Source organism: Chiloscyllium plagiosum, chromosome 7 (genome assembly GCF_004010195.1).
Source record: "Chiloscyllium plagiosum isolate BGI_BamShark_2017 chromosome 7, ASM401019v2, whole genome shotgun sequence".
In the NCBI taxonomy this organism is placed as follows: domain Eukaryota; kingdom Metazoa; phylum Chordata; class Chondrichthyes; order Orectolobiformes; family Hemiscylliidae; genus Chiloscyllium; species Chiloscyllium plagiosum.
The window spans coordinates 43,941,067-43,967,365 of NC_057716.1; the positions used below are offsets into that span (position 1 = coordinate 43,941,067).

Sequence of the window (26,299 nt, forward strand, 5' to 3'; positions counted from 1 at the left end):
CTGAAGGGTGACCTTATAGAGGTTTACAAAATTATGAGGGGCATGGATAGGATAAATATGGGGTCGGGGAGTCCATACGTTTAGGGTGAAAGGGGAAAGATATAAAAGAGACCTAAGAGGCAACTTTTTCACGCAGAGAGTGGTACGTGTATGGAATGAGCTGCCAGAGGATGTGGTGGAGGCTGGTACAATTGCAACATTTAAGAGGCATTTGGATGGGATATGAATAGGAAGGATTTGGAGGGATATGGGCCGGGTGCCAGCAGGTGGGACTAGATTGGGTTGGGATATCTGGTCGGCATGGACGGGTTGGACCGAAGGGTCTGTTTCCATGCTGTACATCTCTATAACTCTATGATTCTACCTAATTCCACAGAATGGTACAATTTTGAGGTTGCTATAAACTTAAACCAGATGAGAATTTTGCAATAACTACTTCATATTGAGAGAACTCAAGAACTACAGCTTCCTGTTAAAAATATATTCTTTAGAAAACTTACTGTATCTGTAATTATAATGCAAGATTCAGGTTATTAATGCTCATTACAACAGTTTACTCTGCATTTAGAAAATTAAAGTGTATTATTAATTAATACAGCAGTGCTGTAGTCTGGTGAGTTGGAGAGCAACATTGTACTAGGTATTGATGGTAATAGGTCTATCATCTAAGATTTTTACAATGCCTTCTTGATATTTGTTGGTGTTTCTGGATGAATATGAATGGAAAATGTCATGCACTTTCCCATAGCAATGCAGAGAGAGATAATACGCAGTGAGCTTGGACAACACTTAGTTCCTGAATATTGAGTAACACTGACAGAAACCTGAAAGCTGTTCTCAGGGCATGGAAGAATAATAGAAACATAACATATTAAAGAAAAATGCATGACTTAGAAAATGTTTCATAGATAAATTATACTCTGGTTAAATAAAGGGGAAACTGAGATTTAAAATTCAGTCTTTTGGAGCAGTTATAAAAAAAGCCACATTTTGTATGTAAATTACATTTTATATCTTAGAAAAAATAATTCGATTAAAAACATCCCTAATGGTAAGTAGGATTTCTAAAGATTGAATTGAATTTGGCTGGTGCTGGAATTACTGCAATGCAGAATGGAAAAAAATATTTGAGATACAGGATGTAAACACAATAAGTGAGTAAAGATCTTTCAGTTAGAGGCACAAAGCAGATGCTTTGCAGCTGTGCATCCAGCAGAATATTAAAATCTTCACAAAATTAAAATATTTCATTTGAAGTATTCAATATAATATAATCAATCCTTAGTTTTATCTATCATGTCAGTTAAGTGTTTATAATATTAGATTACTTAAGTGTGGAAACAGGCCCTTCGGCCCAACAAGTCCACACCGACCTGCCGAAGCATAACCCACCCAGACCCATTCCTCTATATTTACCCCTTCATCTAACACTACGGGCAATTTAGCATGGCCAATTCACCTAACCTGCACACTTTTGGACTGTGGGAGGAAACCGGAGCACCCGGAGGAAACCCACGCAGACACGGGGAGAATGTGCAAACTCCACACAGAGAGTCGCCTGAGGCGGGAATTGAACCCGGGTCTCTGGCGCTGTGAGGCAGGAGTGCTAACCACTGTACCATATATGCCATGAGTTTAATTCATAATGTTTTGCGACCAGGCAACACTCAGCATTTTGTGACATTTGTAGAATAAGAAAACTGGGAATATTACACAGTGCAGGGCATAGAATGATGCTTTAGACAATAGTAACAAAAGATGTTTAAGTACATTAGCAATGTTCTTAACTTCAATTTCATGAAATACACATCCACATAAAATGTTATTAGGTATTGCCATTTTTACTTGTATATGCATATTTTTAAATTAAGTGATGCAATCAATCATCCTGGTTAAATATAATTGCATATTTTACCTAATGCATTTTGATGCCATCATCTGTCTCTTCAGTAGTGATTACCTATTAGCGAGTTTTGAGAAGATTTGTAGCTCAGGTTGAGGTTTTGGATGTAGGTTTGCTCGCTGAGCTGAAAGGTTCATTTCCAGACATTTCGTTACCTTGCTAGATAACATCTTCAGTGGGCCTCATGCGAAGCAATGCTGAAAATTCCTGATTTCTATTTGTATGTTTGGGTTTCTTTGGGTTGGTGATGTCATCAACCTGGACTATAACCAGGTTATAGTCCAACAAATTTATTTGGAAATACTAGCTTTCAGAGTGCTACTGGTAGCTAGCGGAGCAAGATCATTAGACACCGAATTTACAGCAAAAGATCACAGTGTCATGCAACTGAAACAATATATTGAACAAACCTAGATTGCTGATAAGTTTTACATCTTTTAGAATGGGTTGCAGATTTCAGTTCATTAATATGTAAATCCCAGAATTTCTTTTAAGAACCATTTTCAAGATAGATTAAGGTGCATTATTAAAAAAGGTGCATTTTTTTAAAAATTTGCATTCGCAAAATTGTATTTGCAGATACATTCTATTTTTGTTCAAAAAGTACACAATCTGCAGGCAGTCAATCCATGTAACATTTTATAAATTCCTACTTTGGAAAGAGAACCAGTCTGACTCAAGGAAGTCACACCTTTAATATATTGTCTGAGCTGAGATGTCATTTTTTTTATAAAACCTTCAGTTATCTTGAGAATGTGACTTGAAAGAAGTTCTGGGATTTACCTATTAATGAACCGAAACCAGCAACCCATTCTAAAAGATGAAAGACTTATCAGCAATCTAGGTTTGTTCAATATGTTGTTTCTTTTGCATGACACTGTGATCTTTTGTTATAAATTCTGTGTCTAATGATCCTTCCCTACTAGGTACCTGATGAAGGAGTAACGCTCTGAAAGCTAGTACTTCCAAATAAACCTATTGGACTATAGCCTGGTGTCGTGTGATTTTTAACAATGTTCATGTTGTAATCTTTACTCCATATTACTCTCTATCTCCCTCTGCGTCTCTATCTACTTCAGCATTATGTTGAGTTTGGCTCTAGGTAGAAACAGATAACTCGGTTTTGCATTTTTTCTGAGCATGATACATCCATTACTTACAGTTCACTTGTTCCTTTGAGCAATTTTGGAAATTCAGATCTGAATTCACAGCTTTGGTCCTTTAGTTTTTTTTTCCATTTTGTAAATTCATTTCAAGTACATACATGCCTTTCTGCCTAATAATGAGCATCCTTAGTTTGGTTTTTCTGTAGTGTTTCAAATTATTTTCTGTCCTTGGATTTGAGCTTCAGATTGATCCCTCCTGACCTTGTGGTCTAAGTGATGAAGGTTGTAATGTAACTGACTTTTGTCCTCTGAGGGTAGTGGAATTCTTTACTGCCATTGAGGCTGGGTCATTAAGTGTTATGGGATTGTGTTCAAATAATGACTGAAATCAGTGAGTGGTGAAAATCGCCTCTTTATTCAGCAACTGCATAACACCAGTTCGTGGCAGCCATAGAATCCCAAAATACAGTTCTTATAGTAGCCTTTTTATACAAGGTTCTTACATATATTGAAATTCCATTACGATGTGTCACATTATTTTATCTATAGTACACAGAGGCTCGAGGGGCTTCTGTCCTGAGAGACAGTAGATGGGTTAAACCATGTGCTAATGCTGGCTGCAACACCTGATAGGATTAAGAGTGCCTGTCCAGTCTGCTTGCATAATTAAAAGGTGTTAGTCCTTTTGGCTTTTAAGCTCGTAATTGTTAGTAAAAATACTAAGCCTATATACTCTAAACAAGTTAGAAACCTGTACTTAATAAAATAATAAAGAATATTAAATTGATTAACGCAGCTGGGTTGTGAGGTTTGTTTACTATTTGCCAGTGTGAGTTTCATTCATTCATGCAATTTCACATAAGTACTGTTTTGTCAGTTAGTTTCTTAAAGGGATAATGGCCCAGTTAAAAAAGGCATTTAACAGGTACTTACTAACTGGGCAAACTGTTTGGTGTTGTGTAATCTATGCAGGGCCGAGAGATGGTTGGTATGGGCTGATTAATAATATAATCTTTCCATAGTTTCGGATAGATCATGGAGACGAGATAGCAGGGATGTATTCTTTTGGGTAAAAACAATGACTGCAGATGCTGGAAACCAGATTCTGGATTAGTGGTGCAGTTCAGGCAGCATCCAAGGAGCAGTAAAATCGACGTTTCAGGCAAAAGCCCTTCATCAGGAATACAGGCAGAGAGCCTGAAGGGTGGAGAGATAAGTGAGAGGAGGGTGGGAGTGGGGAGAAAGTAGCATAGAGTACAATAGGTGAGTGGGGGAGGGGATGAAGGTGATAGGTCATGGGAGGAGGGTGGAGTGGATAGGTGGAAAAGAAGTTAGGCAGGTAGGACAAGTCATGAGGACAGTGCTGAGCTGGAAGTTTGGAACTTGGGTGAGGTGGGGGAATGGGAAAATGAGGAAACTGTTGAAGTCGACATTGATGCCCTGGGGTTGAAGTATTCCGAGGCGGAAGATGAGACGTTCTTCCTCCAGATGCCTGGTGGTGAGGGAACGGTGGTGAAGGAGGCCCAGGACCTCAGGTTAGTAGTCTTTGATATTTATTCAGAGGTAGCTTTTGATGTAAATAGGTCTGATAATGTTGAAGGAGCAGTAATGGGTTTGGAAGTATTGTTTTAATTTTAGTCTACCTAGTAAAATATACTACAGAATCACAGTTTTATGAATGAATGAATAATGGGTTAGTAAAGGGTTATGAATGAATGAACAGGAACCTGGTATTAATGAACATAGCCAGTTGGTGAATGAGCTAATAAAGATAACCTATAGCACAATTTCTCACAGTGTATTCAAGGCTGAGGCAGACAGATTTTTAATCAGTAAGGGAAGTGAGGGTTATGGGTAATAGGCAGGAAAATGAAGTTAAGCATTATTATATCAATCATGATCTCATTGAATAGCCCCAATAGACCAAATAATCTACTTCTGCTTCTATACTTTACAGACTTAGAAAGTAGACAGACTCCTGCTCCTGTGTCTACTTGGAAATGCGTAGAGTGTTCATTGACCTCTATATTAGTGCTCCAGCATTTATATATTTTGTAAATTACTTTCTCTGAAGGAAATTACTATCTTCTTTCTCTGGCTCGTTGACTTCTTGGATAGTGTTTTTCTTTGAGAGCAATTTCCTCAGCTTTGAGGATAATAATTTCTTGGAGCAGCATACTAGGATAAAATAACAGACTTTTCCACAGGTAATACAATCTACAATTCAGGTGAGACATTCAGTCACATGTATGGACAGCACGATCATGACAAGATATTAAAACTTTTCATTCCAGATTTTTTTATTGAATTCACCTTTCACCATGTCCATGGGTTCATGTCCCAGAACATTACTTTGAGGTTCTGGATTACTATCCTAGTGACATTACCACTAGGACAAAACCTCTCCCTTCAAACCCTGAGGAATTTCAATAGTGTTTGATTCCTTTTCTCTAGTTCTCCTCTTTCTGACCTGTTGTGAAGTCTCAACATATTCAAATGTATCTGGAAGCAGCAAAGTCAAACTGATGTTGGCATGTTAGTCTTGGTGTTCTTCCTGTGCTGCTACATGTTTTAGTTACTTGGCTGTTTTCTCTTATGAGTTTTTCCCTGCAAAGTGTGATCATTGGGAGCTTGCTACAAGGTTTCACCGTTTGTTGGGTTGAGTTCTAGACAATGTGAAGTCTTTCTATAAGGTAAGGAAATAGCTGGACTCTTGCATTTGTTTTAAAGCAATTGTTTACTTACACCAATCTAACTATATAGCAAACCATGTACAAAGTAGAATGATGTGGGTACAGTGTGCAATTCTGGTCACAATATTACAAAAAATATATAGAAGCATTAGAGGGAAAACCTTTTTTTAGAATCCCTATAGTGTGGAAACAGGCCCTTTGGCCCAACAAGTCCACACCAACCCTCCAAAGAGTAACCCACCCAGACCCATTCCCCTACCCTATTACTCTACATTTATCCCTGACTGAAGAAGGGCTTATGCCCGAAACATCGATTCTCCTGCTCCTTGGAGGTCAAGCGTAGCCTGACCTGCTGCGCTTTATCAGCAACACATTTTTCAGCTCTGATCTCCAGCATCTGCAGTCCTCACTTTCTCCTCCCTGACTAATACACCTAACCTACACATCCCTGAACATTATGGACAATTTATGTTGGCCAATTCACCTAACCTGCACACTTTTAGGTTGCGGGAGGAAACCAGAGCAAACCAACGCAAACATGGGGAGAATGTGCAAACTCCACACATTCCCCTACCCTATTACTCTACATTTATCCCTGACTAATGCACCTTATCTACACATCCCTGAACACTATGGACAATTTATCATGGCCAATTCACCTAACCTGCACACCTTTAGATTGCATGAGGAAACCAGAGCAAACCCACGCAAACATGGGGAGAATGTGAAAACTCCACACAGGCAGTCACCTGAGGCTGGATTTGAACCTGGGACCCTGGTGCTGTGAGACAGCAATGCTAATCACTGAGCCACCATGCTAATTATTGTATGAAGAAGGGTTGTAAAGGTTGTGTCTGTATCCATTGAAGGACGAAAGATGATCTTAATGAGAGGGTGGAAATTGAGAGGATGCTTCACCTTTTGGGAAAGACTAAAGGAAGGGATTCAGTTGAAAAGAAGGGGTCTTCCATTAAAGATGAGCAGCATTTTTGTTTCTTTCAGACAGCTTTGGACAATGGAATTCTCCCCAGAGAACAGCGAAGGCTGGATTATTGAATACTTTAAGGCTGTTGGAGAGATTCCTAATGAACAAGGGAGTCAAAGGATCTCAGGAGCTAAACAAAAATGTGGAGTTGAAGCCACAATCAGATTATCTTGTAAAATGGCACATGCAGGCTCGAGTTTGTTCCTAATTTGTATGTTCATAGCATCATAATCCAGGCAAAATTGGCTCACCCAGCACAAAAAAGCAGGAAAAAAGCTAGTGCTTTTTCCAAATAAACCCATTGGACTCTAACCTGGTGTTATGTGATTTTTAACTTAAACACTTTTAGGTTAATATTTTCTAATATTTCATTTGACAGTGGTTAATTCATCATGTTGCACTTGCTAGATTCTGCAGATTATGATGTTTTAGGAAGGCTTTTCAAATTATGTGCATTTTCTCAGATGCACAGATATTCATAGGTAAATTTGAAACATATTTTCATACAAAAATATGTTTAATCTGCTTTGAAACTATTAAATCATTCAGTAGATTTTTAAAATCACTTTAAATCTGGTTACTGAAAGATGGGAACTGGACACTTATTAGAAGTTCTTATTTTTGGCAATTAAATGTATTTTCAGTGGTATCAATAAAATTGCAGGTTCTCACTCTTAATTACATCAACAGATAATTTGAATGTAGGAATTAACCCAACTATATTCTATTGCTTTACCTGTTCATTGAAGCATCTAAATTTGATATTTGACAAACAATTTTATTGGGATTTTAATTTGTCACCTGACCTGTACAATTTTAAGTACATTTTGGGTTCAATTTCTCAGTTGCCTTCAAAGCAAAAAGTCTACGTTTGAGATCTGTCTTGTTGTCAGCTTTAAGTACAGAGTAAACCATTCAAAATCTTTTACTATTCTATTTGAGAGTAGTAAAACAATAAACCTATATTTAGAATGTGATAATTTCCACAGAAAACACTTTAAGACCAATTTCAACAAGAACTGATTCCTAATTATTATTGTTTCCAGGCCATTTTTGATCGTAATAGAAAAGATGAGCTCCCAAGGCTCCAGTTGGAATGGATCGATGGGATATGTATGCCCCTCTATGAGGTAATGATTTTAAGCAATTGAAGTTTAACTTCTATAAGATCTATAGTCTGTTATTTCTTTGGCCTATGACATCAGGCAGGAATTTACAAAGACTGGTTTAGCTCCAATGTTTGATCTGTAACCAATTGGCACATTCAGCTAACTGACTCTTTAAACATTGTGGTGGAATGTCAGATTTAAAATAAGGTCACCAATTCCACCTCAAAGTCCCAGATGGCCTCCTTTCACGATCGCAACTTCCCTTCCCACGTGGTTGATGATGCCCTTCAGTGCCTCTCCTCCACGTCATACACCACCACCTTGAACCCCACTGCTCCAACGCATCATCCTCTGCCACTTTCGCCACCTCCAAACGGTTCCCACCACCACAGATATATATCCCTCCCCACCCCTATCAGTGTTCTGAAAACTCTGTTCCCTTCACAATCCCTCATCAGGTCCACGCCCCCCACCAGCCCACACCCAACTCCTGGCACCTTTCCCTGCCACTGCAGGAAGTGCAAAACCTGCGTCCACACCACTCCCCTCACCTCCGTCCAAGGCCCTAAGGGATCCTTCCACATCAATCAGAAATTCACCTGTACTTTTACCAATGTCATCTACTGCATATCCGCTGCACCTGGTGTGGTTCCTCTACATCGGGGAGACAGGACGCCTTCTTGCGGATCATTTCAGAGAACATCTCGGGTACACCCACACCAACCAACCCCACCACTCCGTGGCTGAACACTTTGATTGTCCCTCCCACTCCATCAAGGACATGCAGGTCCTGGGTTTCCTCCACCCCGAAACCGTTACCACCCAATGACTAGAGGAGGAATGCCTTATATTCCACCTGGGGACCCTGCAACCACACAGGATAAATGTGGATTTCAACAGCTTCCTCATTTTCCCTCCCTGTGCTGTGTTTTTCCAGCACTGCACTCTTGACTTAAAATAAGGTTACTTTTGTATTAATAAGATAAGACAATTAAGTGTTATGCACCTAGACATTTTCTGCAGTATTCTGAAAGCAGTTCAGAGAAAAGATCAGCAAATGAAATACTTCTCCCATCAAAGGCACGTGATAATTTACTACGCCAGCCATTGTATCTCTGTGAATGGTCATGTTCTTATAACTTGATTCTTTCCAAGCACAAATGATCTCCCGATATAATGTGTTTGGCCTGTAGCTAACAGTGAATTAATTCCATGTACACTCTAATAGTTTTGTGAATCTCAAGTTAATAAATGTTGATGCCTTAGGAGCAGTCTGCTGTTTTGCCATTGCTGTCGAGCACTGGAAACTCTAAACATGATGGGGCAATTAGTCATCCAAGCCAAAGCCACAGATTTGGTCAACTAAAACAATCAGCAAGTTGACAAACATATGACCCTAGACAGCTTTTACTGAATAGAAATTGTTTGTGCTTTGGGCAAACAGTAGTAAAATTGACCTTTCATTGCTGACCTCTTATTATTCATGTCATGTCCCTCAAGGTACACTGTTCTATCATCCAATCCAATTTCATGTGGTCATTAAGTTCTCACAAACATTCACGCTAATGTTTCTTTTTAAGTGTCTTATTTTAACACTTCTGGTGAATGCAGAAAACTTTTTGTGAGTAATGTTGGCTTCTGTTGTCTGGCAAGCAGCAGCTGTCAGCAGGAGGATCCAATCCAGATTTTCCATCCACATCCTCTCGCCTTCCCTTTCTGATACCCTCTCGCTTTCCCTCTCTCCCTTTCCCTCCGCTTTTCAACATCCACAATCAGAAACTGTTCTGAGTATATGATTCATTGTGTTGCTTAGTTATATTCCCATGCAACGTAGTGTCAGGATAAGGAGTCAATCATTTAGGACAGAACGGAGGTGAAATTTCTTTACTCTAAATGTTATAAATCTTTGGCGTTCTCTCCCCCAAAGGATTGTCGATGCTTTATCATTGAGGATATTTGAGGCTGAGATGGATGGATTTTTGATCACTCCAGGAATTGATGAATCTGTGGCTGGGCAGTTGGCAATGTAGAAATGAAGATGAAGATCCACCATGATCATATATGATGGTGGAGTGGACTTGAAGGGTCTGAATGGCCTTCCCCTTTATTAATGTTATTTGATTAATTTATGTTCTTAAGATATTTCATACTTATAAGTGAGCCCAGAATTAGGGGTCAAAAATGTTAATGACAGTCACAAATAAATCCAGTCAGGAATTCAGGAGAAATATCTTTACCCAGACAGTGACCAGACTGTTGATCTCTCGACCACAAAGAGTAGTTGAGGTGAGTTATGTATATGTATTTAAGGGGAAGCTGGAGAGAGTTAGGAATAGAGGATATGTAGATAGATTTAAGTGAAGCAACGTGGGAGGAAGTTCATGTGAAGCTTAAGCACATCAGACTGGAGGCCTGTGACCAGTGGAGTGCCACAAGGATCGGTGCTGGGTCCTCTACTTTTTGCCATTTACATAAACGATTTTGATGCGAGCATAAGAGGTACAGTTAGTAAGTTTGCAGATGACACCAAAATTGGAGGTGTAGTGGACAGCAAAGAGGGTTACAACCTCAGATTACAACAGGATCTGGACCAGATGGGCCAATGGGCTGAGAAATGGCAGATGGAGTTTAATTCAGATAAATGCGAGGTGCTGCGTTTTGGGAAAGCAAATCTTAGCAGGGTTTATACACTTAATGGTAAGGTCCTCGGGAGTGTTGCTGAACAAAGAGACCTTGGAGTGCAGGTTCATAGCTTCTTTAAAATGGAGTCGCAGGTAGATAGGATAGTGAAGGTGGCGTTTGGTATGCTTTCCTTTATTGGTCAGAGTATTGAGTACAGGAGTTGGGAGGTCATGTTGCGGCTATACAGGACATTGGTTAGGCCACTGTTGGAATACCGCGTGCAATTCTGGTCTCCTTCCTATCAGAAAGGGTTGGGATGTCTGGTCGGCATGGAAGGGTTGGACCGAAGGGTTCATTTCCATGCTGTACATCTCTATGACTATTTCAATAGAGTGAGGCCAGGGTGAGAGGGGAAAGATATAAAAGAGACATAAGGGGCAACGTTTTCACGCAGAGGGTGGTACGTGTATGGAATGACCTGCCAGAGGATGTGGTGGAGGCTGGTACAATTGCAACATTTAAGAGGCATCTGGATGGGATATGAATAGGAAGGGTTTGGAGGGATATGGGCCGGGCACTGGCAGGTGGGACTAGATTGGCTTGGGATATCTGGTTGGCATGGACGGGTTGGACCGAAGGGTCTGTTTCCATGCTGTTCATCTCTATGACTCTATGTGAGGGGCAGATGGCCTTTATTTTTGCAATAGATACGACCAGACAATTCATGCTATGGAAGACCAAAACTTCAGAAATGTTTGTTAGACAGTTTCCAGCCAAGAGACTATTGAGCCTGGCCATGTGGCAGGGCCTGAGTATTTAAAAACAAAAATACACAAGTGGAAGATTAGGATAAGGGAAGCTGAGCTGAGGTAAAAGGGGAGTGTGGGTGATGTGCAAAACAAGAGGTCAATGACTTGATCATCTGCAATTTGCAGGTCCTACCAGATAGTAGGCTGAGGATGATGTGGGATTCGCGAAGCGATATGGGGCAGTAACATGGTCTCGGCAGCAGACAGTTCAATAATGCAGAACACATCTGCATTAGACAGTCTACAAGATGCAGATGTGCTTATCTCCCACCAGTTTTCTACTGCACCTTGTGGTTATGTGTGAAATTCTCCTGTGAGTGAGGGAGAGTAGAAAGAGTGCCAGTGAGTGTGTTGTAATGTGCTCGTGTAATGTGCTTGCCATAGCTGAATAGCTAGAGGTGCATGTAGGCTGCAAGCAGAGGGCACAAAGGTGGCAGCATGACTTGGTATGTTAGGGTGAGAAGGAGTATCTGATCATCAGATATAATTGCTGAAAAGTGAGAGGTTGATGGAGTGGTGGTAGGAATGTTATCTAAAGATATATTCACTGGCTTTGACCACGCATGATAGGTCAAAGAACTATCTGCAGCACAGCAGCCAGGTTTGGAATTATCTTTGGAATTACCAGCTCCTCTTTGTTTGTTTTGTTTCAAGAATCTCCTGCTTCCTTGTGGAATCACGTCCTTTCTCTTTTTCTCACTTCCTCTCATTACAGCCTCCTATGCAGCCATCAAGGACCTGCAAACTCTCGCTATGTCCCATTTTTCATTGGCAGCTCTCTGCCTTCCACCAAAGCCTTGCTGAGAAGGCTGTATCAGTTGCTGTAAATTGAGTGTATCTCCCCTTTTAAAAAAATGCAGTCTACCTCTTCTTCATCATGGCCCAGCTCTGTACCCTCCCCACTGAAATGGCAGCACATTTTGCATTGGGCTACACAACACCAGCTTGTTGAAGAGCAGCCAGCACTCAGTTTGCATGCTGCCAACCTCAATGAGACTGGGCATGGGTTGACCATGCATTGTGATCTCCATACCCAATAATAAGCCATTGAAATGTTCCAGCATCTCACATCTCTGACATCACAGAGAAGAATGAGATTGGGAAGGATTCCTGCTTTTGAGTGCTATTCACTTACCATTGCTAGAAATGAGTAATATGAACACTGAATTGATGATCCAGTTTTAGGAAAACACCCGGGTGGCCAGTGACAAACACTGCCCTTCACCTCAAAGGGCAGTGCTGTGTGATCAAAACAGTGAAAGGGAGGGTAGGGACTAAATCAAAATATGATCCAGTTTTACTGTGAGGGCCTCCAAACAACCTAATAAACTTCTTTAATTGGGTAAGTGCTGCCTCAGAACTCATTTAAATTGGGAGTCAGGAACCTCAGGACAGTGGAAATGAAACAAATAGAAACCTAGAAGGATTTTTTTTTGTTTTATTTACTGTGAATGCTTTAAATTTTCCTTCAATGACTGTCAATTCAGAATTATCTTCAACTGGCATTGCAGTTGTAGAAATTGAACTAAATATTTCAAACAAATTTCAAGTAAATTCGTATTTGATTTGTAAGCCAACTGGCTTTCACTTCTATGTTTAGGAGTTTATCTAAGTTCCAAGTGAAAAGGTATTTTTGTCATTCACTTCCAATTAAATAAACTTCTGTATTTTTAACATATGGCAAAATGTTCTCACTACTCTAAGAAACATCAGCTTGCATTTACATAGCTCCTCTAACATAGAGGAAAATATCTCAGGGTGCTTCACAGAAGTGTAATTGAACAAGAATCAACACTTGGAGGTGACTGAGCCCAGGAGGAGTGATTACCTAGCTTCTCATTAACATCTACCAAACACACACAGAAACAATCAAATAAGACCTTGGGCACAAGTGAATAGGTGAACTCACCCTCAATTTTCGAAATGATACCCCTCAACAAGTCACTCATCACTTTGTTTCATTTTGAATGTTTGGGAGAAATTCAGATGGTAACTTGAATTCTGGACTGGAGACTGTGTTCCTTTTTTATTAGGAGAAAAACAAAGCTGACTTCTGCTTCAATTCTTTTGCTTTGTGGGCTGTTTAATGTGTTTCTTGCTTTTCCATATTTTGTTTTTTTCTTTTTCAGTCTAATGTATTCTGTCACTATTTAACTTCTGGTTTCACTTTCCTTTTTCCTATTGAACTGGGAACTATCACCAAGAACAGCATTCTGACTAGTTAACCATGTGTCCGTGTATGAAATGTTTCATCTTCAGGTCAGTGTGATTGGAGGATCTTGTCTACATGAATCTGCATTAGTCTGGATACATTTGAACAACAACTTTTTTCTTGATATATTAACACAACATGCAGGCTTTGATTTACACTAACTTAGAGTGCCTTCCCTATGTGATTCTTTTCAGCTTATCTTAGTCATATGTCACATCATTCCATCATGACCCCAGAGACTCAATTTTAAACCCATTCCTTCACATCATCCCACAAATATTTGTTTTCATTATTTACAGATATAGCACACCACCCCACCTCAATCTCAATCAAATTTGCTTCTGGGAATGATAGTATGGTATGTTTACTCTAAGTTCTACTTGCATGAGCTTTCTTTGGATATTTGTAGAGCTTTCATGGTTCCTCTATCTTCTTGTCTTCTTCAGAATAGCAGGAATACAGCCACTGGTTCTATTTTCAAAGATATTAAGGCTCCTTGGTTTCTTTGATAATACTTTGTGATATTTCCACAAAATGTAGAAACACATTGGCTATTCCATCTTAACACCAATTCAGTCTTGATGTCTGTTTGGGATGCACGCTCTTTCTCCTGGCTGAAGCGTCACAGTTTTCTTGCTCAATGATGGTGATGATTGAAGATCCTGGTTTGTTTTGCTCTTGAAACATCTTCATATTGTCTCACTTGATTATGGTCTTCCATGGTCATTTGTGATTGTAATTTCTGAGACAATGAAAGAACTTGCATTCACAATCTTCTCCAATTAGTAATTCTGCTGATAGTAGTGTATTCTGCAATGGTGATGATTCACAACTCAGAGTCAAATCAAAGTAGTTAGTCTGCTTCAGGAGTTATTTTATGGTTCTGACGCCTCATTCTGAATTACCATCCACTTCGGCTATCAAGGTGAATAGAATTGAATTCGCCTTTGTTGAAACGTGCACTTGAATGAGTGCAGTAAAACGTTTGTAATGTCACCACTTCACTGCCATCTTAGGTACATGGTATGAGTTACAGACTTGAAAGAATTGTAAGGTAAAAATCAGTATATGAATAACGAATAAAGAATAAAGAAGTTTTCTTTTTAAAAAGTACTCAAATTTTAGTCTTTTCACTAAGTCCGTGCCAGCAGTCAGCCTTCAGACCAATGGGCTGGGCTTTCAAACCTCGACGCCTCAAATCCAGGCCCCAAGGGGCTCACCTCCACGCCAATCTGCAACTCACTGCCCTCGTGCCGGCCTGGCCTAGGAATCACTGTCTCCACACTGGCCTGGGACTCACTGCCCACACACTGGCCTGGCCTGGGACTCACTGCCCACACACTGGCCTGGCCTGGGACTCACTGCCCCCACACTGGGCTGGCCTGGCCTGGGACCCACTGCCCACACACTGGGCTGGCCTGGCCTGGGACTCACTGCCCACACACTGGGCTGGCCTGGGACTCACTGCCCCACACTGGGCTGGCCTGGCCTGGGACTCACTGCCCACACACTGGGCTGGCCTGGCCTGGGACTCACTGCCCACACACTGGGTTGGCCTGGGACTCACTGCCCCCACACTGGGCTGGCCTGGCCTGGGACTCACTGCCCACACACTGGCCTGGCCTGGGACTCACTGCCCACACACTGGGCTGGCTTGGCCTGGGACTCACTGCCCACACACTGGCCTGGTCTGGGACTCACTGCCCCCACACTGGTCTGGCCTCAGACTCACTGCCCCTGCACTAGCCTGGCCTGCGACTCACTGCCCCCACACTGGTCTGGCCTGGGACTCACTGCCCCCGCCCCTGCTGGCCTGGCCTGGGAGTCACTGCCCTTGTGCCGGCCTGGCCTGGGACTCACTGCCCCCACATTGGCCTAGCCTGGGACTCACTGCCCCCACACTGGCCTGGCTTGGCTTGGGACTCACTGCCCCCCTGCTGGCCTGGCCTGGGAATCACTGCCTACGTGCTGGCCTGGCCTGGGAATTACTGCCTACGTGCTGGCCTGGCCTGGGAATCACTGCCTCCACAGTGGCCTGGCCTGAAAATGACTACCCCGGCACTGGCCTGGCCTGGGATTCACTACCCCCACACTGGTCTGGCCTCAGACTCACTGCCCCCGCACTAGCCTGGCCTGGGACTCACTGCCCCCATGCTGGCCTGGCCTCGGAATCACTGCCCCAGGAGAAAGTGAGGACTGCAGATGCTGGAGATCAGAGCTGAAAATGTGTTGCTGGAAAAGCGCAGCAGTCAGGCAGCATCCAAGGAGCAGGAGAATCGACTTTTCGGGCATGAGCCCTTCTTCAGGAAGGCTCATGCCCGAAACGTCGATTCTCCTGCTCCTTGGATGCTGCCTGATGTGCTGCGCTTTTCCAGCAACACATTTTCAGCTCAATCACTGCCCCCACACTGGCCTGGCCTGGGACTCTCTGCCCCCTGCGCTGGCCTGACCTGGGACTCACTGCCCTCACACTGGCCTCCACTCTGGGACTCACTGCCTCCACGCTAGCCTGGCCTGGTACTCACTGCCCCTACACTGGCCTGGCCTGGGACTCACTGCCTTCCCTCCCTCCCCGCTGGCCTGGCCTGGGAATCACTGACCGCACACTGGCCTGGCCTGGGGGTCACTGCCCCCACACTGGCCTGGCCTGGCCTGGGACTCACTGCCCCCCCCCCGGCTGGCCTGGCCTGACCTGGGACTCACTGCCCCCACGCTAGCCTGGCCTGGGACTCACTTCCCCTGCACTGGCCTGGGCTGGGAATCACTGCTCCTGTGGTGGCCTGGCCTGGGACTCACTGTCCCCGCGCTGGCCTGGCCTAGGACTCACTCCCCCCTGTGTTGGCCTGGCCTGGGACTCACTGCCCCCTGTGCTAGCCTGGCCTGGCCTGGGACTCACTGCCACCACGATGGCCTGGCCTGGGCCTCGCCTCAGGGGCTCACTGCCCCTGCACTGGCCTGGCCTGGGATCACATCCAGGACTCGCTGCACCCATGCCAACCTGGCCTGGGACTCGCTTCGGGGACTCACTGCCTCCATGATAGCCTGGCCTGGGACTCATTTGGACTGGAATCAAACCCAGGTCCTTCATATCGTGAGGCAGGAGAGCTAACTACTGAACCACTCTGCCACTCAATATAGGATTGTTAGATTAGATTCCCTACAGTGTGGAAACAGGCCCTTCGGCCCAACGAGTCCACACCAACCCTCCGAAGAGTAACCCACCCAGACCCATATCCCTCTGATTAATGCACCTAACACTCTGGGCCAATTCACCTGACCTGCACTTCTTTGGACTGTGGGAGGAAACCAGAGCACCTGGAAGAAACCCACGCAGACACAGTGAGAATGTGCAAACTCCACACAGACAGTCACCCAAGGCTGGAATTGAACCTGGGACACTGGTGCTGTGAGATAGCAGTGCTAACCACTGAGCCACCGTGCCACCCCTCCATGACACCCGCAACAATCAACCCCACCACCCTGTAGCTGAACATTTCAACTCCCCTTCCCACTCTGCCGAGGATACGCAGGTCCTGGGCCTCCTCCACTGCCGCTCCCTCACTACCCGACACCTGGAGGAAGAACACCTCATTTTCCACCTTGGAACCCTTCAACCCCAGGGCATCAATGTGGATTTCACCAGTTTCCTCATTGCCCCTCCCCCCACCTTACTCCAGTTCCAAACTTCCAGCTCAGCACCATCCCCATGACCTGTTCTACCTGTCTGTCATCCTTCCAACCTATCTGCTCCACCCTCCTCTCCAACCTATCACCTTTACCCCTTCCTCCATTCACCTATTGCACTCCCAGCTACCTTCTCCCAGCCCCACCCTGTCCCATTTATCTCTCCACCCCTGAGCCTTCTGGCCTCATTCCTGATAAAGAGCTTCAGCCCAAAACGTCGATTTTCCTGCTCCTCGAATGCTGCCTGACCTGCTGTGCATTTCCAGCACCACTCTAATCTTGACTCAGATCTCTGATCACCTTCATTTTCTGAAGAGAAACATTATGCCTGTAGCTTGCACTGAGAACTTGATCACAGGTTTTCTGCGTTCACACTCATTGCTTGGTATTTAGCTTGCCTCCTACAGTGTTTTCAGAACATTCCTAACTCTATGATCATTTTCCTCCTTTATTGAAGTGTGAATGAAGATAGTGTCTGAGTAGCATCTAATCCTTTATTATGTTGGACTTCTGGAATATTTCAAAGGCAGTCAATTAGACAGTATTGAACAAAAGTTGGTAAAATAGTAATTGACAATCTTGATTCTTGTTTTGATCTGGCCAATATCCACTACTTCTATATAATTTAGTGAACAGTGTGCCTCACCATTTTTTGCTAAATGATTATTAACTGATGACATTAGGTAGACTTCCTTTTGCATAGCCTTCTTAAGTTGTGTCTGGTCTATTTGATCTGATATTCCCACTTGGTTTAGGAATAGTGACCAATAGCACCATTTAGTGGGTTTGGTGATTTGTGAAAATACTCTTTGCTCCTGCATTCTTTTTATCTTAGTCTTCTATTACTGAGTGTATTCCTTTCTTGGAGTTGGTGTTGCATTTGTCTGCAGTTTTCTGAGGTTTACTATTCCAGAAAATAATTTAGAAAAAGTTTCATTAAATTCTGCTGTGGTCTTCTTTGAAAACCCTGTCTACTTGAATGGTCAGCTTTAATCTTGAGCATATTAACCTGCTGATAAGTGAAACCTTCCTCTGCTTTAGTCATGCCATGATCTGTTTTTTGCCTTCCAAGCTTGGTCCTCCTGGCTTTTGCAATTTAATTATAGAAGGTTTTACCTTGATCTGTTTTAATCATTTTAACTTATCAGACAAAATATTCATCCATGTACCAATGTCAGTTTAAACTCAGTAGAATGTCCATTTACACCATGAGTTACAAACAGTAGCTAATGTCTGTGTCATTGATCTATCCTAGGCTGCCAGTACATTTGTTTTAACATTCCTATTCTTGGAGCTGATTGGTGTAAATTTGATTGTCCTGTACTTATATTACAGATTTAGAATGATAGTATTTCTTAAAATGACTGTTTACTCCAGCTGTGGCATTCGGCTCCCCCTGCTGGTTAAGAATTTCAGTTATGTGTTTTTTTGAAACGTAAAAATGGCTGTTAAACAAATGGCAACCTGGGGTAGGACCTTGTAAAATGTATTCCATCTTACACTGAAAAATGCCCAGGCTGATGACACCTCAAATGGCAGTCTTGTGTATTGGTACAAACACTTATAGGGATTAATTGTAGCATACTTCTGGGAATCCTCATCTAACCACAATTGCAAGTACTTATGGCTCATGTCCAGCTCCGTGAAGGACAGCCCCGCCAACCTCTGCCAGGTTTCTTAAAAGTCCTCTCCGCGAGGGCTTAAGTATTTATCCAGCTTCAAAATTGGTGCAACTAGTGCTGCCCATTCCACAAACTGGGCTGGTTTGATGATTCCTTCGCTTTCCAACCTTCTGCTTTCTGTCTCTACTTTTGCCGGTAAGGCCAATGGCACTGGACAGACCTTGCAGAATCGTGGAATTCCTGATCAAAATATAAGGTGGTCTTGGCTCCTTTGATAATCCCTAGACCTGCCTGATAAACCTCCAGGAATTTAAGTAGGACTTTACTCAGGCAGCCATTTTCTAATCAAAGAATGTTGAGCCAATCAAAGTGAATTTTTCTGAACTAATTTCACCCCATAAGGCTTGGGTCCAAGTCATTAACTACAATCATCGGTAACTGAACCAAAAACTTCTCCTAAGAGACCAGAATCAAAGTTGTACCCTTTATCGATAAAGGTTCCCTGGTATAAGTCCTCAGTCTAGCCAAGGTCGCACATCCTTAATGGTTCGAGTCCCAAGAATATTTTGTGAAATGCTGGTTCTGCAGTCAGTCACCAAAACAGCTGCACCAGTATCAACCTCTGTTATAAGTGGGTGACTGGTGCTAAGCAATTTAACTGTTCCAAACCAAGTGTAGGTGAGCTTTCCAGGGTGTGCACTGTCCTGGATACTAACCTATAAGTTCTCTTACTCAATTCAGGCCTAGTGGGACTCTTCAGTTCTGAGGAAGGGTCACTGGAGCCAAAACGTTAACTTTGATTTCTCTTCACAGATGTTGCCAGACCTACTGAGCTTTTCCAGCAACTTCTGTTTTTGTTGCAAGTGAGACTCTTGATGTCTTGAGTCTGTATACTTGCAGCAACTACAATAGCTTGCCTACCCAGGTCCTGAAGAAAATTTTAACCATTTTCCCGAGGCTTGACTTTGGTTTGGGGTTCTGCTGGGGCTGACCTAGAGTCCCTCTGTTCAGGATATGTTCTGAGTGAGCTTATGCAATTGTCTTCACTCAAGTGGTGTTCCCTAAGCTCAGTCAGATAGCAAGGGTGTCCAATTCCATTGGTATACTGTGTAAAGTATAAGCTACACTTGCCACATTTTCTAATTACAAAATCAATTGTAGAGTCTGTTTGAAGTCCATTTGAGTTTCAGCTATTAGTTGGTTTTGCATGGTTACATCATTAATCCTACATACCAAGCGGTCTCTCAGCATCTCATTATGGGTTAAACCAAAATCACATGCCTCTGCCTCATTAAAAATCCCGGAGTCCATGCGGGGTCAGTCGGTTCCGTAGGCAGGTGCTGAGGAAGGAGACGTGGCTGTGGTAGCGAGTCTGTTTCAGGACGTGGCTGAAGAGCTTCAGGGCAGAGGAGATGACCTGGGGGGTGCAGTGAGAGAGGGACTCACTGAGATCCATGTAGAGGGAGGAAGAGAGCTTCTTCAAGATAGGCATCCTTGCAAGAGGATTCGCAGTAGGTTAAGATCAACTAGGAGAAAGTGAGGACTGCAGATGCTGGAGACCAGAGTTGAAAAATGTGGTGCTGGAAAAACACAGCAGGCCAGGCAGCATCTGAGGAGCAGGAGAAGGGCTTATGTCCGAAACGTCGATTCTCCTGCTCCTCGGATGCTGCCTGGCCTGCTGTGTTTTCCCAGTACCACATTTTTCAACTCTGGTCTCCAGCATCTGCAGTCCTCTCTTTCTCCTCATTAAAAATCCCAACAGAATTCCCTAGTTCTCAAACTGCTGGGTAAAACTGATAGCATCTCAGAATTAGAGGAGGCTTGGGGTCATAATATTCCTTAACTAAATTTGTCAACTCTTGAAACCTTCTGATATCTGGTCCCTCAAGAAACATTAGGCTCCTAATGACCGATAAAGCTGCGGTCCACAAGCTGTCAGGAAAGTTACTCGTTACTTTTCATCTGCCCCATGTCATTTGCCCAGAAAATACAACGCATTCTTTCCACAGACTGGACCCAGTCTACAATGGCAGGATAGAACATCAAACTTCCCAAATAACAACATAATGCCAGAAATGCTTACCTGAACTCAAAGACAGTTGTTGAAAGCGAATTTCTTCAGGAGTGTTTTTCTTTCTCAACACCACTGAAATAACTCCATAGAGTTGGTATCCCATCATCAAGTCACCCTTTATTTATACATGCATAGTATTTGACACTGGTCCAGTTTCCTCAGCGCCAGCTCTTAGAGTGAAGACAATCTCTGACATCTGTCAGGGCTCCCTGATTGGACAGATTAACAGCCCCAGTCAGGGAACTCATATTCTATGAGATCCACCTGGCTGACCAAAGAGCAAGCTAGACCTGTCAATGTGCAGGATGAATAACAGGTGAAAAAAAATTTCCCAATTGTTTGACACTATCATCAAACTGCTCCCCATAAAACTACTGCCCCAAGAGCAGAGACAGTTACACCCTGGTCTAGATGGACATTATGAAGGAAACAGGCCAAATGAGAGCCAGACCCATGTGTTCCCCTTGTCACCCTCTACCTCCTTCCTCTACACCCTCACCCTCACCTGGCTAACTGACCCTGGTGACCCCAATGTCATTTACTGTCATCTGAGGGCAGCACCTTGCTGCTTCTTCTGAACACACAGAATTCCATCAGTGAGCAACTTCAAAAATATAAACCTCATTTTGAGTTATAGAAAAATAACTTAAGTCGAAGAAAAGTTAAAGAATGACCTTCTTCAATTAACATGCTTGTATTTCACCTTTTACTTTTTTTGTAATACAGTTCATTTGCACAGCATCGTGCACTCACTACTTTAGCCCATTCAAACTGTTCTCATGGTACTCATTCACTCTATTATAAATTCACTGATCTGTACTCTCAGCCTGAGCTGAGCTATCACTGTATCATTGCTTACCTTTCAGAAATAATTGGTGTCAACTCCCGGCTACGCAGTATCTGATTGAAATTTGGTCACTTATCCGTCTATGGTTGACTGACAGTAAGTCTATCCCCTGTGTGGATAGAAAGTTGGATTATGCTCAGTTTAAAAGGGAAGGAGATGCTTCAGCTGAGGATTACAGCAAGGAAGGCTGAAGCTTGCAGGAATCAATTTGTGAAGAGTACTCTATCTCTTCTAAAGTTTAATCATTAGAGAAGGAGCCCAAAACTAATTAGATTTCTGCCTTCTGCAGGAGCCTCATTAATACTTTGATTATTAAAAGTTAAACTTTAAAGGGGCCTGGAAATGATCACAATAACTATGAACAAAATTATTTACTCCTGGATTTATTTTGTGTTACATGGTCAAATAAAAATGGCTGTAAAATAAGAGAGTGAGAAATACTGTGAATTTGGGAAAGAGGTAAGGCTTGACATACTCAACAAATGTGGAATTTGAAGCAATGTTTGAAAGGGCACCTGAAAAAGGAGGGAGAGGCAGGCCAGAATAGATCTGTTGGGGACTCGAGAGATAACAGTTCTATGATTTATAGAATGGCCATTACTTGAGGTGCTTTGGCTATGACTGGAAAGTTATATTGGATACATGAATTATGGACAGTTTTCTTTTGCATGAATAGTAATAGAATTGAGAGATTCCAATCATACTTCAAGTCAAGATGCAGTAATATATAAAAATCAGCATGCAGTCCTAGGCTTTGCATGAAAAATCATACTCAAGTGAAAGTTGCTATCCCAAGGGCATTCATCATAAAATGTGTAAGCTTTTTAAGATTGTGTGAGTTGCAAGTAATTTTAATTGTAATCATCTACAAAGTAATGGTGGATTCTCATCCTTGATTAACCTGGAAAGTTTTCTGAAGGTTTCATTGCATTATTTCCAAATGCATTGTATGCATTTGGAAATTAATGTTTATTAATGATCATTCATTATTACACTGTAATTTGTCTACCACTGTGCCTATTGTCTTGTCAGGAATTACTGTGCTGGTTTGCATGTTTTGCACTTTTCTTATTGCCCTATGTATGACTGTCCCCTTGTGCAATTTGTGCTATCCATATAGCACTTTGGCCCTAGAGGAACGCGGTCTCGTTTTACAGTATCAGATGCATATGGTAGAAATGACAAATAAAGCTACTCTTGACTCTTGACATGACCCTTGAGAGAACTGTCACTAACCCTGGCAGAAACAGAACTGCAAAGTGACTTTTTGGGACTTTGTGCTGAACACTGAAGAGAGCTTCCCTCATGTGGACCTCCTTCACTGGAAAAGTCTCAATGTGCTAGAAACCGAGATATTTCTGTGGTCAACTGCACTCTTTGTAATCTTGCTTCCAGTTTTTCAACAAAATGAAAGGCTGCCTGTTAAAGCTGGGAAAATCAAAATATGTGCATTACATCATCTGTAGAGGGAAAGAAGGTGCAGTCACTCCCCAAGGGGCTCATTAGCGACAGTCTTACTTCAGTTGCCAAATACTCTTTACATTTCAAGCAAAGCTCTTCTCTAATACTTAGACGTTGAGGATTGTTTACATCAATCTTTAGCTCAGTGAACAACATCAGGACTTTCCAATGTTGTCAGAACAGTATTTTGATATTAGAGCAACTTTAAGAGTAATGTTAATCCAGTTTAATAAGATTGGTATCTCAAGGTGGTTTACCATTTAAATTTGGATTAACCATTTGTCATGCAAACATTTTTTGTATTAAAGTTCTTAATTCGTGGATTGAATCATTGATATTGATAACACTATAAATGAATTCCTACTACATCCGTAGCCATACTGAGCACATACTGAGTGATTACGCATGTTTGTAGGACTCCGAGTATAGTGATAGATTATTTTCTATCAATTAGAATTTGTCTTGTGTCCAGAATCGTTGGTCACATTCTTGAATTGATATAAACATTTCCTGTACTGCTTAATGCGTAAATGAGTGTTCAACTGGTCTATTGTGTAACAAGGAGACATTATACCATAAGTACATCACCTGAATGAGTTTGTAAAATATCAAAACTTAAAACTGACTAAATTATTAAAGTTGTTTGAACTTCACATTTTAGAAACAATCTACTTACTTGTTTTGCAAATTCAAAATAAAGTAACCAGGACACCAATGATTGAAGACAGACGATCATAAAAATTGAAAGTTAATTGTGCTAGTTCTCAATGTAGTGTGATTCTTAATGGGAACAATTTATTTTCCTTTTCTTAAAAAACTCCCCAGGCTCTGGTGAAGGTCAATCCAAAACTGAAGCCAATGCTACATGGGATTAAAAGGAACAGATGCAAATGGGAGGAGATGCACCGAAAAAGACAAGGGAGTAAAGACAATGTCAGCTGCAGCATATCCACGCAGGACATCAGTTAAAACCCCAAGCATCATTTGTGAGGATCAGCTTGACTTGGCCATAATTCAACTGGATCAAAGATTCTTCGGTTGTGATTTGCAAGGGTGATTGGCACTGCTGAAATCCCCACTGAGTTGCTGCAGGATGCCGCATTCCTTTGCTCCCAATTGAGAGAAAGAGAAAACAACAAATAAGAAATGCAATGCAACTATCCAGTTGAATGCTTCCATCTAAAAAAACTGCTAGGAAGCACAGTAAGTTTATTTAGCAATGCACAGGTAATGTAGCTTCATCCAGTGCTACTAGTTGCTAAGGGTTTGCTGTCTTCTGCAAAAAAAAGTATGAACATGATAAGCGGGTTTAATGAACCATCTTTTAAACACCAGGATAGAGGACTGGAGTTTTCTGTGCATCCTTTGTTACTCTGCATCAGCAAAATCTGTTATTCGCCAGATATTGTCTGCTTCTATGTTCTCTTAATGCTGGAATGTTCTTGTGGTATTATTTTCTATTTTTCAGATACTTTTCTGAAAGCAGTTTTCTACTTATTTCTTCTCAATGTGAGGATGCCTTGAAATCAGTTCTCTGTAGTGAAGAAAATGTGAATGATAGATATAGGGAGGCAAAACCCTTTTATGTGCAATCTTTGGCAGGTGGAGCTGTGGTGGCTAGGAATGATCTATAAGAGAATGTGAGAGCACAGCTTTGCTTTTTAAATCAGTGGTAGTTGAAGTTGTATGTTAAACAGAATGCATGATGAAGCAAATCTAATCAGAGCTGTACAAATAGCAGGCATGGGATTTTGTCAGCATGAAACATTCAAACAAAACAATAAAGATTCTTCAGCTCTGTGTGACTTTTCTCACAACTGAAGAATCAGAGGGAACATTATCAGGTGTTGAAACTGAACTGGCTGCGTATGCCAAAAAGTGGCCACGCTTGATTTTAAGAACTCTGCATGCATTTCACACCTGCAAGATGTGGGAAAACATTTGCAAGATTATTAAACCTATTTTTATGAAGGGACTGTCATTGATAATTTGTTTTGGAGTTATGAACACTTTGATTCCACCCTGTCTGCATTATCTATTTGTTGTTGCAAATATGCTTTTGAAGGTATTATCTTTTCACCCTTCCAAAGAAGATCTGATTACCAGTCAGATTCTTTCTGTGACTACTATAAATCTTCATGATTCTGGTGGAACATAATTGAATTGATTATCAGTGAACAGTTTATACAGTGAGCCTCGATAGGTTCCCAAAGTCTGCTGAGGTGGCTGATTTGGTAACATTTCCCCAAAACCCCCTTCTGGGACTTAAGCACAAGAAACAAAGCTAAGACTATAAGGTACCATCCAGGCTCTGTTTGCCTGCTCCAGTCTATACAAAGAACCCCATTTTAAAGAGGAGTCCTAGCTAATTATTTAAAGGCTGATGATTATCACATTGTTTTGTAGAGCTTTACTGTGCACTAACTGAATGCCATATTTCCTACATTACCATAGTGACCACTTTAATACCTTTAAAGTGCTTTGAGATGTCTCTTGAAAGGCATTATTTAAATGCAGGCCTTTCTTTCTTATTGTAGCAGTTCAAAACATGAACCCATTCTTTTTAGAACCCACCCACAACTAGCCCTGCATCTGAACTTAATGCGCAACTACATATATAATCCTCTCCTACATAATTCTCATTCTGCCTTCAGATAGCTTTAACATTTGAATTATTATTTTAATCTCATCTGATATGGTTTGAATTCTGTTTCTTAGCTGGTTTATTTGTTTTGATTAACTCATGATATTATTTAATACTGTAGAAATAAGAGGCCAGCTATGAAAAATCCAAAAATCATTAAAACCTGCACTATCCCATCCCCAGATCTTTAACCTATTTTACTAATCAACATGTTCAGGGATGTTATTACACACCTCTGGAGCAAGTGGGACTTGAACTCAGTTTCTTGGCCCAGGACTAGGGACACTACCGCAGAATACATGATTCAGATCTTTCAATCCACAGGAATCAACAAGTACATGATGGTACAAATGAGGACATTTGCAGAACTCTGCATTGTCAGTGATCAAATGATTAATGTTACAATTCTCCAACTGTCTTTTGTTAAAGATAATAAAAGGTGATAATGAAACCAAAACCAAAAATAAGTGTTGCTTTTATCATTTAAATGAGTTACATATGTTTATAAATTAATTCCCATGTTATTAT

At 41.9% G+C, this 26,299-nt stretch overlaps 1 protein-coding gene across 3 annotated transcripts in view; it reads left to right on the top strand.

Annotated features, from left to right (window-relative positions):
• Positions 1-25,709, top strand: part of LOC122551515 (dual 3',5'-cyclic-AMP and -GMP phosphodiesterase 11A-like) — a 420,047-nt gene extending 394,338 nt beyond the window's left edge. For all 3 annotated transcript variants that reach the window (XM_043693532.1, XM_043693530.1, XM_043693531.1), the window contains 2 exons: positions 7,734-7,817; positions 23,953-25,709. In XM_043693532.1, the coding sequence (XP_043549467.1) occupies positions 7,734-7,817; positions 23,953-24,096 (228 nt within the window). In that variant the 3' untranslated portion in view covers positions 24,097-25,709. The remainder of the gene's footprint in view (positions 1-7,733; positions 7,818-23,952) is intronic.
• Positions 25,710-26,299: the final 590 nt, after the last annotated feature.